Source organism: Aplysia californica, unplaced genomic scaffold (genome assembly GCF_000002075.1).
Source record: "Aplysia californica isolate F4 #8 unplaced genomic scaffold, AplCal3.0 scaffold00067, whole genome shotgun sequence".
Taxonomy (NCBI): domain Eukaryota; kingdom Metazoa; phylum Mollusca; class Gastropoda; order Aplysiida; family Aplysiidae; genus Aplysia; species Aplysia californica.
The window spans coordinates 1,670,498-1,688,685 of NW_004797337.1; the positions used below are offsets into that span (position 1 = coordinate 1,670,498).

The 18,188-nt window shown below is 38.0% G+C and overlaps 1 protein-coding gene across 1 annotated transcript; it reads left to right on the plus strand.

Annotated features, from left to right (window-relative positions):
- Nucleotides 1-1,399: 1,399 nt before the first annotated feature.
- Nucleotides 1,400-6,949, plus strand: LOC101851022 (ras-related protein Rab-43). Its single transcript, XM_005093670.3, has 4 exons — nt 1,400-1,807; nt 3,616-3,799; nt 4,650-4,795; nt 5,402-6,949. Exons 1-4 carry the CDS (start codon nt 1,610-1,612, stop codon nt 5,525-5,527), a joined length of 654 nt encoding a protein of 217 aa, XP_005093727.1. The 5' UTR covers nt 1,400-1,609; the 3' UTR covers nt 5,528-6,949.
- The last annotated feature ends 11,239 nt before the right edge of the window (nt 6,950-18,188 follow it).

Below are 18,188 nucleotides of genomic sequence, written 5' to 3' on the forward strand. Positions count from 1 at the left end.
AAAATCGATATATAAGAGCAGGCTTCGACCACCACCCGGGCAAAATTAAAAATGTCCACCAACTGAAAATGTTGAATGTGTCCCGCTCGCTCATATGATCTTATGCAGTTCCGAGCGCCGTAAAACACCTTTTTTTTAAATAATAAAATATTAATTAATAATAAATGTTAAAAACTAAGAACTTCGGCTTAACACGGCCATCGTGCTCAAGATCCTTTTCTATAATAACATGCTTTTGGACTATGAAGATTTTAAAAAAACGGTTCTCTTGCTTAGCGGATAGGCGCTCCGCAGTCGCATGCAGAAGATTCAAGTTCGAATCCCAAGTAGGGAGAATAAATATATTTTATCGAGGTTACCCATCTCGGGTCTTTCTGCTGGGATTTTATTTCCCTCCTAGCCCAGGTTGGCCCTGACGGGCAGAGTCAGAAGCCCGCCTTCTAATAAATAATGGTCTGGACTTTTTTATGATCGGGACGTAATACTCTACATTTTAAAAAGTGAAGATAAAGAAGAAAAAATTCAATTGGAAAATAATAATAAAAATGCCACGTGAGACATCAAGACCCGATGGGTCACATCATCATCATCGTCATCATCATCATCCAGTGCCAGATCTGCGACAGACATCGGCAATCATGGTTTTCCATTCATTCTCTTGCTCGGATGCTCTAAAAAAAAAGCTACGTTTCCCCGATCTTTCCCTGTTACCCATTTGTTTAGGTTCCCTAAGTATGTTGTTCTGGGCCTACCCCTGCCTCGCTTGCCCTCAATTTTGCCAGTGAGAGCTAGATGTTCAAGACCCGTATGTCTATTAACGTGTCCCCAAAACTGCTTTTGTCGTTTCCTAATTGTTTTCATCATTGAGCGCCCCACGTGGGCTTCATCCAGCACTACCTCATTTGATTTCTTTTCCTTCCACGATACTCTTAGCAGCCTCCTAAGAAACCACTTTTCTGTTGCTTCTATTTAATTTTATTTTCACTGTCTTTAGTAATTGTCCAGCATTCACAGCCATATAGAAGGGTTGACCAAACATAGCATTTCAGGACTTTCATTTTTGTGTTCATTGAGATGTTTCTACTTTTCAGGATTGGGCTCATTTTATTGAAACTAGCCTTAGCCATTGCAGTTCTCCTTTTTATTTCTGTGGAACATTTGGCATCAGATGTTATCATATAAATAATATATTATTATTATGGGTCACATATTAAAGTAAAAAAGCATTGTGCTTTACTCCAGTGCGCATCAAGGTCTGTCAAGGGATTTTACAAGCGGCTCATGTGATTAAAAGACTTTAACTTCAAGAGGTAGGCCTAACGCAACACTTGAATTGTACATGCCTTTTGCTGGTGTGGTTCATACGAGTTTATTAGAGAGGTCAGTGTGGCTCTCCGAGTTCGTGTTTTAGTTTGTTCCGTTCCTGCGCCTCAGACTATATTAAAGTTTTATAGTGCAGCTGATTCATTGCCTCTTCCGGTCTAAACAATAATGACGACAACCGCAGTCTACTAACGTTATGTTGAACGTAAGGATAAACATGAAGTGAAAGGGTATCTTGTAGCCGTAACTCCCCGTGTTTGTAAGTTATTTCAGTTTGAGAAATATAATGGCATATCATCCGGCTTCAGATCCGGACGAATCGTTCGATTATTTGTTCAAAATCGTTTTGATTGGAGATGCTGGCGTTGGAAAGACGTGTGTTGTTCAACGATTCAAGTCCGGGACCTACACAGAAAAGCATGGGAGCACCATAGGTGTTGATTTTACAATGAAAACCCTCAACATCGATGGAAAACTAGTAAAGGTAAGGATTGTGATGAAAAGAGAAGAGACAGTATCTTTCACTCTGTAAACAGAAGAAGTAAGTAGAGGGTTAACAATTTTTATGGAGTGGATGAACGGAGCGGATGGAGTCTGCTGAGTCTGGCTGGGTATCTGAGTAGCCTGACTACCCTGACACTTAGATTTTCATACTTTTTAATAGAAAGAAGCCTTTTTCAACATGAACTACTACTAGAAATCTAACTCCAATACATGTGATTGGCATCCTAAAGAAAAAGTTATTTTTTATTATCGAAGTGGCTAGCCGTACTTTTTAAGTACGGCTAGAGTGATCATACTGATAGTCTAGCCTAGCCGTACTTAAGTACGGCTAGACTGCCAGTCTAGCCGTACTTAGATCTAGGTTTGGCCCCGACTCAAGCCCGTTAAGTACACAGGTCTCATTAGATCTAGATCTAGATCTAGTAATTATTCAGGTTCAAATACATGCAAGTCAGTAAGGCACCTTTTCGTTTTGTCTGAAATACAAATACTTTAGGCATTGCAAACTAAAAATTTCATTTACAATTCAGCCATCAATATTAAGTACGGCTAGCCTAACAGTCTAGCCGTCACTAAGTACGGCTAGCCTGGCTGTCTACCTGTACTTAAGTACAGCTAGCCAAGAAGTCTAGCCGTACTTAAGTACGGCTAGACTGCCAGTCTAGCCGTACTTATCTTAGGCCCTATTAACATTAGAAAACAGGAGGTTTAAAATACATGCACTGTCATTTTGGCACCTGGTTTCGTCTCAAATACAAATACTTTAGCTACTGCACACTAAAAATGTATATATACAATTCAGTAGGCCTATTTTTTTGGAAATGGTCAGTCTAGCCATCATATTAAGAATAAGTACGGCTAGACTGCCAGTCTAGCCGTCATTAAGTACGGCTAGCCTCTTCATTTTATTTTTCACCTGCATCCACTGGGTACCCACTCAGCCTAAGCCAATCAAGTTATAGACCCGGGACTACACTACTAATGACACCAGTACTGTGCTAAACTTGGCACTAGATTAGTAGATTTTTAGTGCCATTAGTACTAGACTAGGCTGCATTACGGTGGGTAGGGCCGATCACCCGCCTCGGTCGTCGCATATTTTTATTTTCATGGCGGGCGATCGGCCTGACCCGCCGGTCCCATCCGTAATGGGCACCCCATAAAGAAAGGCCAAGCCTGGCTCAGTATTCTTTTATATATGTTACTTTGAAACGCTCTTGAGTACTAGTACTAGTTCTAAAATAAGTCTTGTAGTACTTGTAGTTTTGTTGAAGAGTAAAAATGTTGAATTTAAAAAAAAGGAAATTAAAAGTTGAATTCAGCATGTCAAAGCTGGAAGGCGAAGCAGAACAACACTTTAAATGCTTTATTGCTGTATTAGGGAGTGCAAGTCGGCCTCTAATTTAATTTAGTGTTAATTTTAAATTTATTACCAATGTCAGTTCTGATTCAAACATTTTTTTATGCCAACCTAAAGTTGCCTAATCATCCAAAAATACATTGATAAAATCAATCGTACAGGATCAGTACAGCAATCGCTACACTTCCTGCCTTTTCTGTAACTGCGAGTTCTCTTTACTATATTTTTTTACGTTCCATATGGTTGGTAGTTTACAAGTAAGGCCTGTTTTTAGTCATTCAGGTCTTTGTACTATTATAGAATGTGTTAAGGTTCTTTGCTATCTTCAATTTTATTATTTTTACCGTCTGTCATACACATGTGTATTATAAATCATTTCATGCCTCAAAATTTTATCACAATCATAAACTTTTTTCCTGATCGTTCAGCTTCAGATCTGGGACACTGCTGGTCAGGAACGATTCCGCACGATAACCCAGAGCTACTACCGCAGTGCGAATGGAGTCATCATTGCCTTTGACATCAGCAAAAGACAAACGTACGAAGCAGTTCCCAGGTGGCTGGATGATGTGAAACGTTACGCCGGCTCTAATGTTGTGCAGTTGCTTGTCGGTAAGTAACGACCATTCTGGTATGATTTATTGTTGAGGCTTTGTAAGTGCCCATTTTTAGACTTCTCAAGATTTTTTATTTGAATTTGAGTGGAGTTTGAATGTTGTTGATTCTGTCGAGGAAAAGTCTTTTTTATTCAGAAGTACTACTGGACTAATCCTAGGGATCAGCTTCCTTTGAATGTGCTGAAATTGTACACTTCCTTCAGGAAGGGGTGTGGAAGAGAAGGGAGAGAATAAATTAAACCTGTCCAGGACTACCACCTATCGGTGAGGAGAAAAGGGGTCATCTTAGACAGGTGGTCCCATGGACAGCAGCTTCATTATAATATAGAAAAAAAATCACAAGGAGAGTGATGAAAAGTAGTCAGTGGTGCGGGGGATTGTTTGTCTCAGTCTGGTGGTTATTAGAATAAGTTTGACTTTAATAAAAGCTTGGGACCTATTGTAGACCATACCATCTATGTTGTATTCTGTAAAGAGTCCTCAGGGTGAAAATAAGACACTGAAAACGAAAGTGTGTGAGTTGTGTTGTAGTGAGCACTGTATTTGTACAAAAAAGCTCTGGCAGCTTTCGCGTACCTTGCGGCTGTGGTGTTTCCTTCTGGTGGGTTCACTATGAGATCATACTGTGGAATGATGCCATCAAAATGTAACCAGTAAGGTGTGAACAAACCGTAACTCGTTTTGTTGTGAATGAACCAATTAGGGAATTAAATAATGGTATCAGAAGCTATTTAATTTAAAAAATGTTGTGATGGTAAGTGATATCCAATATCCTCTTGTTTTTTTTGTCAATTCTCAGCTTCATATGTATGTACAACTATAATCTTTGTGTTCCTTTCTTTTAGGAAATAAATGTGATTTGGAGTCATTGCGAGAGGTCAGCAAAGAAGAAGCGAAGAATTTTGCCCATTCCCAACATTTCATCGGTGCTCTTGAAACAAGTGCGAAGGAAAACACAAATGTGGATGATACATTCCTCAAAATGGCCAAAGTAAGTTTTGACTATTTCTTTAGCACAGTCTAAACAGCTTTTTTTTCCGGGTATTTAGAGCCTTTCTGTTATTATTATGAGACCCACTTAGATTTCGTGACTCTTTATTTACTTAATAGGAAGTAAATAGTTCACACCCATAAACTTATCATATAGTGAGTCCTTCAGTTTTCTGCAATTGCTGGAAAAGTCAACGAGGTTTTTTTTTCAGGGCTGGGGTGTAAATGCTTTAGATACATGTATGTTGGTAGAGACAATCATCTCTTTATACTAATTGTTATTGTAGTAGCCCTGATTTGTTCTTTCTGTCTGTTTTTAATATATTAAATGTGTGGTTTCTAAACTTATAAAGACATGCCGTTAAAAAGGAAGCTCTGCAAAAGACTCCTGGTAAGTGAAACTTTTTTGCATGTTTTTACTTTTTGCAGCCTAATCAGTCCAAAATTTGGATGCTTACCAGTTACTTTGAAAATATTCATACCTTGCCAGCTCATAACTACTCAGAAGTCTTGTGAAATTTTCCTTGTTTAGATAGATGCCGTACATTTATCTGTAAAAACTAGTCTGTCAAACATGATTCATTCATGTTTGATCTCGCACCCTCAGGAACTGAAGAGGCGATTTGGTGATGACACGAATATGGACCCTGGCCAGCCAAGTAACATTCACCTCAACAGCAGATCTCTGGGAGGGGGCAAATCATGGCTACCATGCTGCGGCAGCAACAGCTAACCACCCACCAGCCACCCCTGTCTTGACCCCCTCAGGCCATACTCCTCCTCCTCTCCGTCTCTCACTGAACAAAAGTTTTCAAAAGGATGCTGAGATGGAATGCATTACTTTTTTGGTTATGATCAAAGAGCATGACTCCACGTGCTGTTGCTTTTCTTTTATCTCTGTTAAAAGACCTTTTGAATGCTGAATTGATTGTTTGCTGATTTTTTTTGTACAGGTTTTTTTTTTTTGGGTTGTTCCCGTTTTCTGTGAGGTATGGAGACTTCACAGGTGTGGAGTCATGTCATTTATGAAGATTTTGTTTTGAGTATGACAGGTTGCCATAGCTGTGGAACGTTTGTTTGTTTTGTCATTATACAGTGGTGATAACTTAAACAGAAAGCGGTTAATCCAAAAATAACAGTAATCTAAAGGGAAACAAAATCCTCAATTTTTTTCTTCTTTTTTTTTCTTTTCCGTATAAGACAACTTTCGATTTGCCGAAACGCTCTTATTTCATAATTGAAAAGAGATTTAAGGGTCATGTCGTCTAATTTTTCTCTGGCAACTTTTCAAGCAATACAAATCATCAAGTAATATGCACTTCAAGATAGCCAAACAAGAGAAAGAGATAGGAGAATGCATTTGTGTCAAGTACAGGCCCTTAGAGAGGCTTCACCAGTGTACTGTTTGCCTATGTTTATCAGTATTATCACACACATCAGTAGGCCTACAGCTACCCTAAGATTGGGAATGTACGTCTGCTGTGCGACCTTTGGTGGGTCATGGCCTGTTGCCCGTGTGTTTCATAACGTCAGTGGCATTGGGCTTTCTGACTTCTCTAGCACAGAACACAGTACAGTGTACTATTGGGTCTATTTTGTATTGACTTCTAGTCGAAGTGAAATGCAAGTTCAATACATACATTCTGCAGCTCAAACATTACAGTTACTGAAAGAGGTAAAGGAGAAAAAAAAAATTTTCAAACATGATATTTGTTGCAAGCGTAGCACCCCCAACTCTCCACTGTCAACAACTATTGCAGGGAGAGGAAGAATTGAAATAGGACAAAGAACAGCGAGGTTGGCCAGCCCTCCTCGAAGGAGTTAAAGAAAAGAAGTTGTGACGACACTATTGGGGCTATCTCTTTCAACTGAAAATGCAACTAAACTGAAGAAAACGTAATAGTTGCATTGATTTCAGTTTAAACTATCTCTACTGCATATGTTGTTTTTTTCACCTGGGCTGGGGCGGAGGGGGGGGGGGAGTAAATGTCGCCCTGGTTTATGGATGACCTTGGGACTTTAGGGGAATTGTGTAAGGCTTGTCATTGGTACTTTTAGTACTTTTGTTTGATATCTAAGAATAGACAAGCACATCGACAAAATAAAGGTCATTTTATGCTGGGTAAATGTAAGACAAACCAACAGACCAAAACAATAAAAGGAAAGAAAAAGTAGGAACCACCCGTGACACCCTCCCACCACCCACGTCATTAGATAGCCTATGCTGAGGTCAAAGTAAGTGTTTGAGCAATTTCTTATTCCAAGTTGTAATACGCGCATTAAAAATCCAATGCAGTAAATCAGCATGAATAGTCAAATTCATTTATCTCTTTTTTTTTTCCCTTTATGATTTTCTTCAAGGTGAAGAAAACATTTTAAATTTTGAAATGATACAGGTATTAATGATAGACAGATTTACTTTGAAAATGTACCCCTCGACTTAGACATTTCAGTCGATGAGTTTCCTTCTGCACAAGGGAGCATTGTGAGACATTCCTTGCTTTATCTCTTTTGAAAGGATTTTTGTTGATGGTGTTATAAGTAAGATTGCATTCTGTCTGATCTGATTTCCTTTGTAATTTTTTTTTGGGGGGGAGGGAGGGGGGAGGAATCATTTTTAAAGAGATGTAGATCATTTGTTGACCACTTTTTTTTTTTTTTCATTCCTGTGGAAGGGAGAGAGGAGAGGTTATCTTTCTCGTGGAAGGACAGAATCTACAGTTTTATTTTGTCTTTTGGTGGAGAAAAGTAAGAATTCTCCTGTTTTATTTGTGTTTGTGATGATTTTTTTGCTGTACCTGAGAAATATTTTGATTTTGAATCCAGGTCTTGTATTATGCTGAGATGGTCACTGACATTCTGTGTGGACTATTTGGCCAGTTATGTAGTATTTTTTGTTCTCATATTATATCCCTTCATTGTTTTGGGGTGTTTTTCAGTCTTTTATTTGTTTCCATTGGATTCGTTGTCCATAGAATGCATATGGGAAAATGGTAATTAAATTTTTTTTTTCTTTCTGATGTAGAATGTTCCGTTCAAGTTGCATTTTCATGACCTCATCCAAATTTTGAAATCTAATCTGCATGTTTCTCTTTTGAATTGGGTTTTTCTTGTCTCCTGCTGTATTAGAAAGTCTGAGAACATTATGATTATGCCACCAATCAAGCAGAATACAAAAAGACTTGATTGTAAATGCTGAAAAGCATTTTGAGGTATCCGTCTGATCCTAGGGATGTTATTGTAATAGAACTCTGGAAACTGTTGCGTTTCAGATAAGGATGCCAACATCAGCTTTTCTGTTTCAGGAAGTCTTACTAGATCTGTGTGGAGCCTCCTTATCTTTCTTTCTCAAATATTTTTTAGGGGAAGTGCATGCCTCAAGTAAGGGTGTCTTAAAAGAAGGTCAAACAGAAGCTGCCTTTTCTTTTATCTGTTGCACCAAGCAAGGCAAATGTTGTCTCAGAACTTTCTCAAGTCCTGTGTATTCGGGTAACTTTGCTAGACATAAGTGGTAAATCTTCTGTTTCTGTCCAAGGAACTTATTAGTGAAAGCACATCTATCATCAGTTGGACGTTTACGCATATTGCTATATATTGCTATATATGAATACATAGTTCTGCAAAGATATGCTAAAGACAAAAAACTGGCAGCGTGCAAAGAGGACAGCATTTCTGAAAATAGAGATTTGATGGCCAACATTTATTTAGTACGGTCGTGCCAGATTTGTGTTTTAATTTCTGTATCACAGATTATATTCTGAATTGATTCGTTTTCATTCAGTTTTTACCCCCCCAGTCATTTTTCTTCTTTTGTGATCTGACTTTATGCGGGGGCTAATTGTTGTAAGTTGCACTATTGTGTATGAATGGTGTAATAGCAGGCTGCTCTCATACTGATATTTTTTTTTTCCCCTTGAGCTAAACTGCTAAAGGGGAATTCAGCTCCAAGGCGATTAGAGTGGAATCGGCTTGATGTGGTCTGGAATGAAGAGTTATATCAGCCCGTTACAGATCTTTCTGTCTATTTTTATTGCTTTGGTTTCCGCTCCACTATTTCATATGAAGTCCATTGTGCATTGTATGTGGTATTATTTTTCTGCATATAAATGCATACAGGGATTCCGTTTATATACATATAAGCAGAACTACAGATTTCCTTTCTGACTTTCCTCTCTTTTGTGTTTATTATTTGAATGTTTTTGAATTTTTGTTCATTCATCCTTTTTTTTTTTTTTTTAAAGGTGTTACTTTCTGTTTTTCTAATATATCCCATTCTTTTTTCTCACTAGACAGGAGGGGGGTAAAAATCAATTATTGTATTATTTCTAGAACAGGTAATGTTATGGAACCAACCAGTCTTTTTTTCTTCAAGGAGACTGAATAACAACTTAAACTTTTAGCTGCCCGTTAAATGTGTATACCAATGCGGGGGCGTTTGAGAGGGTGAGGAAAAATAAAAAAACCTCACAGAGTTTGATAACGCAAGAGGCTTTTCCCTTTGTTGTGACTGGTTCCCACTGCCGGGTAGCTGGGGTAAATACTTTTTAGAGAAAACTACATTTCTTTTGTTCCAAAGTAATTTTGTAGATGGAATATTATTATTTGATGGGGGAAGGGGGGTGTTAGTCTATAATTGTTTCCTTACAGTTTTGCATGTTTAGTATACGAAATTTCATGTGCTGGCTGTATAATCTCACACTCTCTTTGATTCTGTTTTTAAAAATTGATCTGCAATGCTGTTATTTAAAACGCTTGTTGATGATTCATTTAATCGGGTGTACTTTAAAAGCGAAAAACATTTTGTTCTATGTCTACATATAAACATTATAAATATACATATTATATTTCTGCGTGTAGAAGAGTGTAATCGGTGTCTTTGTTTCACAAAAATGGGTCGCATGCTATGACTGTAAGAAGTGTTACTCTGTTTTGTTACTATACCCTAAGTCTGCATCATTTCTGCTCAATTAAGTACGATTGGTTTGCAGCACATATCACTGTAACGGGAACTTTGTACAGATGCCCGCACCACATATATATATATAAGTTGAATATTCTTGTCACATGTTTTGTTGAACATGGAAAATGGTCATTGACCCTAATGGTTTGTTTTTTAGGTGACTTTGACAGATGCTGCTTGTTTTATTGTTGCTTAGTTTATGAGTTACTGTGAAAACATTTATTGATGATGTATACGATGTTGAAAAGTCCAACATCAATTGGGCTGGGCTGCGGTGGGATAGGGAGAGTTTTAATTTCGAATTCTCAAACTGCTCTCTCATCTTGTGGAGTGATTGTACTGCTTCACTTGCAAACTGAAGAAACAGGTATGAGAAGGATCCTTTGTGATGCTGGACTTTTCAGCCAGCCTGTACTTCCCTGCTAATATTATGTATATCAACGATTATTAGTCTATGACATAATAAGGTGATGATTCATCGAAATAATTATTTGGGGGAACTGATTCCTCAGTTGCTCATTATTTGTTTTCAAGTGAAACATTGTGTTAGTCTACTTTTGTTTTATGGTCGTGTTGAGCAAGTTTGTTTGGGTTTTTTTCTTTCATTGTGAGTTCAGTTCTTCACCAGTTGCACGTGTAAGTACGTGTAGATTTATTCAGCTGTGGACTCTGGCCATGGTTTTCATTCTTTGATCTCCTTTGTGTGGTGTCCTGTTACAATGCTGTGTGTGATTTCTGTTGAAACAGCACGTGACTTTGCTGTGACTAGCTTTTTCTCACATTGTGAGAAATTCTCTGAGTAAGTCTGATTACAGAAATTGGTAGAAGTGATTCTACAAGTATCGGTTACATATAAAAAATAGCTGAGGTTTTATAGAAAAGGTACTCAACATTCTGGCTGAAAATATCTTTTTCTTTTTTTTTCTGATAAGGACAAACATCTTTTTTTTTTACTATAAATTTTCAAGTGTTTTAGTGGTGAAAGATATTAGAAATTTCTTATTGTATTGCCTAAAAGGCTTATGCCTGGTTTGCTTTCTGCTTCATTAAGTTTGAATTGAATTTCTAATTGTTTTGGTTTTTTTACACATTAGCCCTTTTTTCGACTGTAACACCCTGACCATTATTTCGCTTAGACAATAATGTGCCATGAAATTTCTTTCGTTAAGAAATATGTGTTTTTCAGTTTAAGCATTGAGCAAAATGTTATCTCTAACAAATCCCAGATAGCCCCATTATGGACTAAACTGATGATATGTAGGGGGTTGGGGTTTTAGGCCAACTGGAATCTTGTTGTTTTTTTTCTCCTCCTTTAAAAAAAGTTTTTCTTTGGTTTGGTGCTCTGACCAGAGGCTACATGCTCTCAGTTTTTGGAAGTTTTGTTTCTGTCTCTGGTTTGACTTTAAATTCAAATTGCCCCAAAGAAAACAGAATAACCAGTATCCCAGTAAGAAACTGATATTTTGCCTGAAGTTCAAACTTTGAAAATATCAGGAGCATGTAATAATATTATGTTTTTAGCGTTTCCAGAAATGTTAACTGGCAAAATGGGCACCAACAAGCTGCACTTTCTGTGACTGTATTTTTGTTTACTAATTATGCATAATAATATATGAGAAGCTTTGTGAATTTTTAAAAACAGCCTTCTTTTTCTTAAAAAGAAAAACAAACACAGAAAGCATGTAATTATTTTTATTTCTGTAAATTGTGTCTGAAGCAGTGATACGGGGGTCTCTTTGAATCAGGATGTACGTAGAATCATCCTGAAAATATTCGTCGTCGTCGTCGTATTCAAAGGTCTTATTGCCTTGTGTCTTCAGTTTTGAGGAAGAGGCTTTTATCATTTGTGACAATTTCTCTTTTGGTCCAGCCAGCATTTATTTGCCCCTGTTTTACTATAGTACATGAGTATAGATATCGCCGTTTTTCAGCTGACTTCACTCTGTTTAGCAGGAAGGGGAAGAATCTGCAAATAAATATGGTCTGTATGTCAGTTGTGACGATGGATTGAATAAGAGGGAAATTTTATTGGCAAGCTGTGGCACCTTACAAGGACATATTTTTTTCTGCATTACATCTATCCGAGTGCAATGTTTTTTTGTTCGTGTTGTCATGTGATCAGCTTGACCTTTTTCCTCCTTTACTCACGGCTGACACATTCAAATGACTCTGCGCTTTTGAATTTGGAGGGTCTTGTTTTTTTCTTAGTGGTTTTTTTTCCCCAAGGGGAGGGGGGTTTAATTAGTAGTTGTTTTGAGGTTTCTTTTGGGGGTTTTTGCTAATGCTTATTGACAAGTGTTAATTTTAGGAAATGTGCCCTCTCTCATGAAAGTCATGGGGGTTGCTAAAAAAAACTTTGATTAAAGGCACACAAAATGTAAGTTTTCAATTACCACGGGCTCTCAAGCTATGGAAATAACAAACATTGGCATTCATTTTCTCACTAATTTAACCTCTGAAACAAGGCGCTCTCCCCCTTTCGATTGCGGATATCTCGACGTCTGTTCAAGATAAATGGGTTGGGGTTTTTTTTAAACCTAAGGCAAGACAAATGAACAAGCTTAAGATGATACATATAACTCCACATGCCCAAAAACTGACAAGCGCCCAATCCCACCGTGTCGTGACATGTTTACCAGCCGCAGATGGCTTCAAATTGATAGCTCAGTATGAGAATGCGTTGCACACAAGGGAGCTGCTGGGCTTTGGCAAGCCTATGACTAAATCGGTGGCCTAGTGGTTAGGCTCTTGGACTCGCAATCATAAGGTCGTGGGTTCGAATCCCATCAGGGGCCCAACGTTGTGTCCTTGGGAAAGGCCATTTTACAAAAATTTTCCTCACTTTACCCAGGTGAGAATGGGTACCCAGCGATAGACAGGGAAAGATCTTGTCAGTTTGTTAGTGTTTGAGCACTTAATCGGGTGCTTGCACTGTATGCTTCCCGGGAAGCCAAGAATGTTTTTTAGTGTTATATGGGCTGCTGGGGGTAAAAATATAGTGCAAAGCGCATAGAGCTTGCTGTCAAGCGGGAGTATGTGCTTTTCAAATGCTATTTATAATTCTATTATTATTACTATTATTATTATTATAAATTTTATAATTATTGTAACTTTCCAGGGTGTGAGAGGAGAGGCAGGGCAAGGGGAATTGTTTCATTTGAATGTGTCAGTCTTTGTATTGTAGTGCTTCGTACTGTGATGCCATACGTTGGCTGGTTATAATCCTCATTCTAAGCATAACAGATAATCAAATGTGCCACCAAATAATCAAATATTATTATGTGTACAGAACATCTTATGACAATATTGTATCTTGCAAGAGCTCTTTTTATGTTGATTGCATGACTTCATCCATTTTATTTACTGTTGTCTTTCCTTTATTTCATTTTCGTTTTCCTTATTGTTGTTGGATTTTTTCTCTTCTTAAACTTCTTTTTGGGGTAATTTGTTCCGTTTGAGTAAGCTTTGATCTGTTTTTTCTCATTAATCAGTAGTTCTAATAATCGTCTTTTGGGGAAATAATCGCTTTTTTTTTCTTAAGAAGAGATGCATGCTGAAATTCTTTTCGTAATTAGTTGAATTCTTCGCTACATTTGTTTGTGTTGAGGTTCATCATTAAAATTTCTTTGGTGCTGAAATGACAATACAAATGTTGTAATCCATTATAGATCTATGCCAAGGGACAAAAAAGAATTTGTTTTGAAATTGTCTTTGTTTTGCTTTTTTTTTGTTTTTTGGGGGGGTGGGGGTCATCAACATACAAGAATTTTCAGAATGTATTTTGTAAAATATATTATACTATTATTCTCTGAATTCATTGTGTTCAGGGTTAAGCAGATGAATAAGAAAAGAGCTTGTATTACCCATTTGGAAATAGACAAAGGTTGTTTACGGGACTGCATACAAAAGTGCTTTTCATAAAGCTGCCCTGTGTGACAGAATCCAATTTTGATATTTGTTTCTTCTTGGTCACTCCAGTTATATGATAATGGTTTTGTTGGAACAAAAATAGCAAGTTTTATTCTAGTTGCTGATAAATACAACAGATTCCTTGACTTATCTTTGAAAGTCTTCTCTCTGTGTGTGATTTGCTTTGGTCCTGTTTTCTTTCGCATGCAAGAATTCCGCGTTTCTTCGTTAACCTGAAAATGACATTCTATTCTAGTGTACTGTTTGTTTATGGAGTGTTAATATTGTGCTTTGTTTGAACGTTTTGTTTTTTGTTGTTTCTTGTTGTTGTTGTTGTTCTGTTCTATGTGAGGCCGACATGTGTGTGGAGAATCTTTGTGTTGTGTGAGGGTTATAGTGGGTGCATCAGATTTTGCTGGAAAAGTCGTTTTTGAGATCATGGTTTTTTTTGGTTGATTTTTTTGCTGCGGTTGGTTGTTTCATCGTAGACAATGTAAGGTGTTATGAGGTTTCTGTCACAAAACAAATAAATTCTCAGTCTTCCTTGTCAGCGTCAAACCAAATGGTGCCCTAGCAATTCTAGCTTTTGATTCTTTTGATTTTTATAGATGTTTCATTTTTTTTTTTTCCTCAAGACCTTGGCAGCTTGTTTAATAGTTTGATTTGATAATGATTTAGCTAAATTGTACAGCTAAATTAATGTTTCAGTAACATTGGACTGAGAGCTTCTTTGTGTCCATGTGATTTGCTTTGGTGGTGTGATCCTGGATGTGGTGATCAAAATGAGGAGAATTTGACTCCGGGGTCTGTAGAAAATTTCAGAAATGTTCGCTGCATTTGGAACACTTTTAAGCGTTGGGAGAGTAAAAGCAATAGATTTGTCCAACCTGCACTTTAAAAAATGGATTAATATTTTATGTCTTAGTATTTCTAGCATTTCAAGGACTGTTTAGCTAGTTTTACAAAAAATATGCGAAACAGTAGATTTGGGGGGGGGGGGGGGGGGATTCAGTATTGATTGGAAACAATTTTTTTTTTCTTTCTTGAAGATCATGTTCTACAAAATATGACACTGGTGCTCTGGGTTCTGTCGAGGAAGCAAACTCTGTTTTACCTAACTGCACAAAACATGTGTAGTAGCAACACCAAATGGTCACTTTTATGCACAAGGGGGCATTCCCGGAAAATGCTGTTTTGAGAAAATCTAAGGTGAAGTTTTGGCTCCTTGTTCAATTTCTTTAAAAATCAGGGAGAGTTTTCTCTATTAATATACAGACCAATGAAACCAAACTTCTCATACAGGTAGAACAATGCCCACTTTTGGTTTTGGTCAAAATTTCTGAAAACCCCCGAAATGTGGGTAAGCCCGCTTGTCCCGAAAAGCGACCAAATATCCAAATGTCCTTTGGGTTTGATGGATGGATTTTTCTATTAATTGGATGGCTTATTATCCCCTTGCATTTACATGCGTACATAAATGAATGTAAGGTTTCTTGAAATATTGTCACAAAAGATCTGCATTTAATTTATTGTCTTTTTCTTCAGCCAGTTCTGAATGTTAGAATCAAGTCTTTTTCCTGATACTGTCTATAACATGTTCATCAAGTAATGGCGAGTCTTTTTGCCCATAGATCTATTGTAGAGGCAGACAGTAGTTATGTTATAATATAGTTGTGAATGGGCATTTTTCCCCCTGAATGTACTTTGCCTCGCTCTCCAGCTGATGTTGTGTCCGTGCGTGTTGTCTGTGACTGTGACTATCCCCAGATGGTTGCCTGAACCTGACACGTTTATAACTTGTTGAAATTTTTCCAATCTGCGTGCTTATGTGGAATATTATCTCTCGCTCTTGTTTCCTACAACTGTGATTAGTGGCATACATACCGGCGTGTAGAATATGTGTGTGGATACATGCTGTTGCATTTTTTGCTGGCTGCAAGTGATCATTACATTAGGAAGTTGTCTGAGTAGAATATGTGTTTGGAGGGCGCCACTGGTAGTTCATACTTTTCTTTCCCTCTGTTATTTCTTTGTGTCTATCACGCTGCCTCAGAATGAGAATTACAAAGTTTTATCTGACATTTTTGGCCGTTTTTTGATTGCGTTACTAAGACCATGAGGTCAGAAACCAAATGCAGTATCTGCTCTATCAAAATCGTTAAAATATTCAGAGTCGTTATGAAGATATTTGAAGAATTGCGTACGGTACTAAAAAGCTTGACATATTGTGAGACTCAAAAACTTTGGCGTCAAATTTCTCAAAACGAGGTATTGAGCAGATAGGACTTAGTAATTCTGAGGTAGTGATCTATCTGACTTCCTTCTCTGCACTAAATGACCGTTAATCGTAGTTAATGTGTCGATGTGCTTCTTTTTACTCAGACTAATCAAACCAACAAACAAGCGAGTGAGCAGACTGTGTTGTCTGGAGGGCTGTTTTCATCCTCTGACTGTCTGGAGTCGCAGTCCCGAGTTTCTCTTTTGTTTGTTTGTTGGGCTGTAGATAAGAACATTGATAATGTCAGTCATTCCAGTGCCGAGAGAGAGCTGGAGCGCCCAGACAGGAACCACAGAGGTTTTGGAATTTCGGTAGAATTTACTAGAGGTTCTGTCCAAACCGGCGTCTGTAGTGTAGCGGATAGGTGCTATGCTGGCGCACGCAACAGACACGAGTTCGATTCCCGAGTGGGAAGGACATTTTTATTGAGTATTTCGTTCTTTCTACTGGGATGTTGCTTGAGTGTGTCCCTTCCCCATCCTGGGTTGGCCCTGGCAGGCAGGCAGGCAGGCAGGCAGGCAAGCAGGCAGAGTCGGAAGCTCGCCTCCTAAATTATATAATTTGTGTCAATGAATTTTTTTTTAAAAATAAGTTCTGTCCAACGATCTTGTGGAGTCTTGCTAGTGTCCCCCGCCTTGGCTGTTGATGTACTTCTCACTCTGCCAGTGTTAAAACACGGTGGAAAGCAACATCTTGCTACTGTATCTTAGAATTACAAAGTTTTACCTGACAATTTTTTTACCCGTTTTTAATTTATAAAACCATGAGGTCAGAAACCGAATGTTCTATCTGCTCTGTCAAAAACGTAAGATTTGTTCGGAGTCGTTATCAGGATATTCAAAGAATTGCATTCGGAAAGGCTTGACATGATCATGTTGTGAAACGCACAGTCTTTGGCGTCAAATTTCTCAAAACTAGGCACTATGCAGATAGAACTTTGTAATTCTGAGGTAGCGATGTTGTGAAACGGACACTTTTTTACGTCAAATTTCTCAAAGCTAGATTCTGCTGAGCAGACAGAGCTTTGTAATTCTGGGTTTAGCGATCTGTGTACATGTGTTCGTGCTGGAACTTGCAATCTGCTTACACAGCCTCTTCATTTCTGTTGATGATGACTGGCTGAAAAGACTCATGTTTGTAGTACATGTAGTGTAGGAATTAGACGTGGCGTCATTCGTCGACTGCTTCATTGTAAATATTACACACAAAGTTGCAGAGGTTTGTCGGCTTCTTTGATTGTGTTATCGAAATGTCCAAGAGCTTTTGGTAGGGTCTTGCTAAAGCTTGATTTGACGGAAAATGCCAGAGCTTTGTGGTAGTATTTTTAGTTTTTACCATCGAGTTACCTTTATATAATTCAAGTAGTTTATTTTTTGCTTGATCCAAGCCTAAAGAACTGCTCAAATTTTTGGATGGAAAAATTGAATCATTTGCTTATTATTATTATAGACCATTGAGTTCCCCAACTGTAGATTAATTTCTTTTTGACATTGTCTGTGGTATAGCGGCTAGGTGCTTCGCTGTCACTCACAGGAGACCCAAGTTCGATTCCCAAGTGGGGAAGAATTTTTATCCTGTGTGACGTGTCTCGGTCTTTTTGCTGGGATGTTGTTGTATCTCTTCCATCCCGGGTAGGCACTGCACTGATAGGCAGGGTCGGAAGCCTACCCCCTAAAGGATCTAAACTATGTCCATGGAGGCATAAAAACATCTACATTTATTTAATTATTTTTTTAATTTATAAAAATTTCTATTTGACAGTTGACGTAAAAAATGAAAGCCCACCTTAATATTGTCTTTCAATGGAATGTTACACAACAACAAAAAAACAGGGATAGTCAGGATATTCATCAGCACATCTTGGGAGAATCAGTCATCTTTTGTGACGATACTGGCACACTTCTGGCCGCCCTGATTTCAATGTCCTGTTGTTGTTGTTTTTTCAGATAGTATAGCGTGCCTTGCCCAAGGACACAACACCTCCGCAGACGTCATATTATCCAATAGCTCTTCTTGTCACTCTTGCATTGCTTTGACAGCAATTAATGTTGTGTAAACGGAATTATTTTTGTTTGAACTGCCTAGTCGTCGTAGGGAATAGAACGTCCGTTTTTTGTGGCGTATAAAATTTTGTGTATACATGCACACCAAGAACTGCACACAGCCGAAATGCACACATCCTTGTAGTACTGAAAGGTGAGCAAACTATTTGTGTGTGTGTGGGTGGGTGTGTGTTAAACCATTCAC

What these genes read in the sequence shown, in the direction of transcription:
- LOC101851022 (XM_005093670.3), top strand. Translation starts at nt 1,610, where the DNA reads ATGGCATATCATCCGGCTTCAGATCCGGACGAATCGTTCGATTATTTG. An exon ending in TCGATGGAAAACTAGTAAAG is followed by an intron (nt 1,808 to 3,615) that starts GTAAGGATTGTG and finishes CTGATCGTTCAG; the next exon opens with CTTCAGATCTGGGACACTGC. An exon ending in TGTTGTGCAGTTGCTTGTCG is followed by an intron (nt 3,800 to 4,649) that starts GTAAGTAACGAC and finishes CCTTTCTTTTAG; the next exon opens with GAAATAAATGTGATTTGGAG.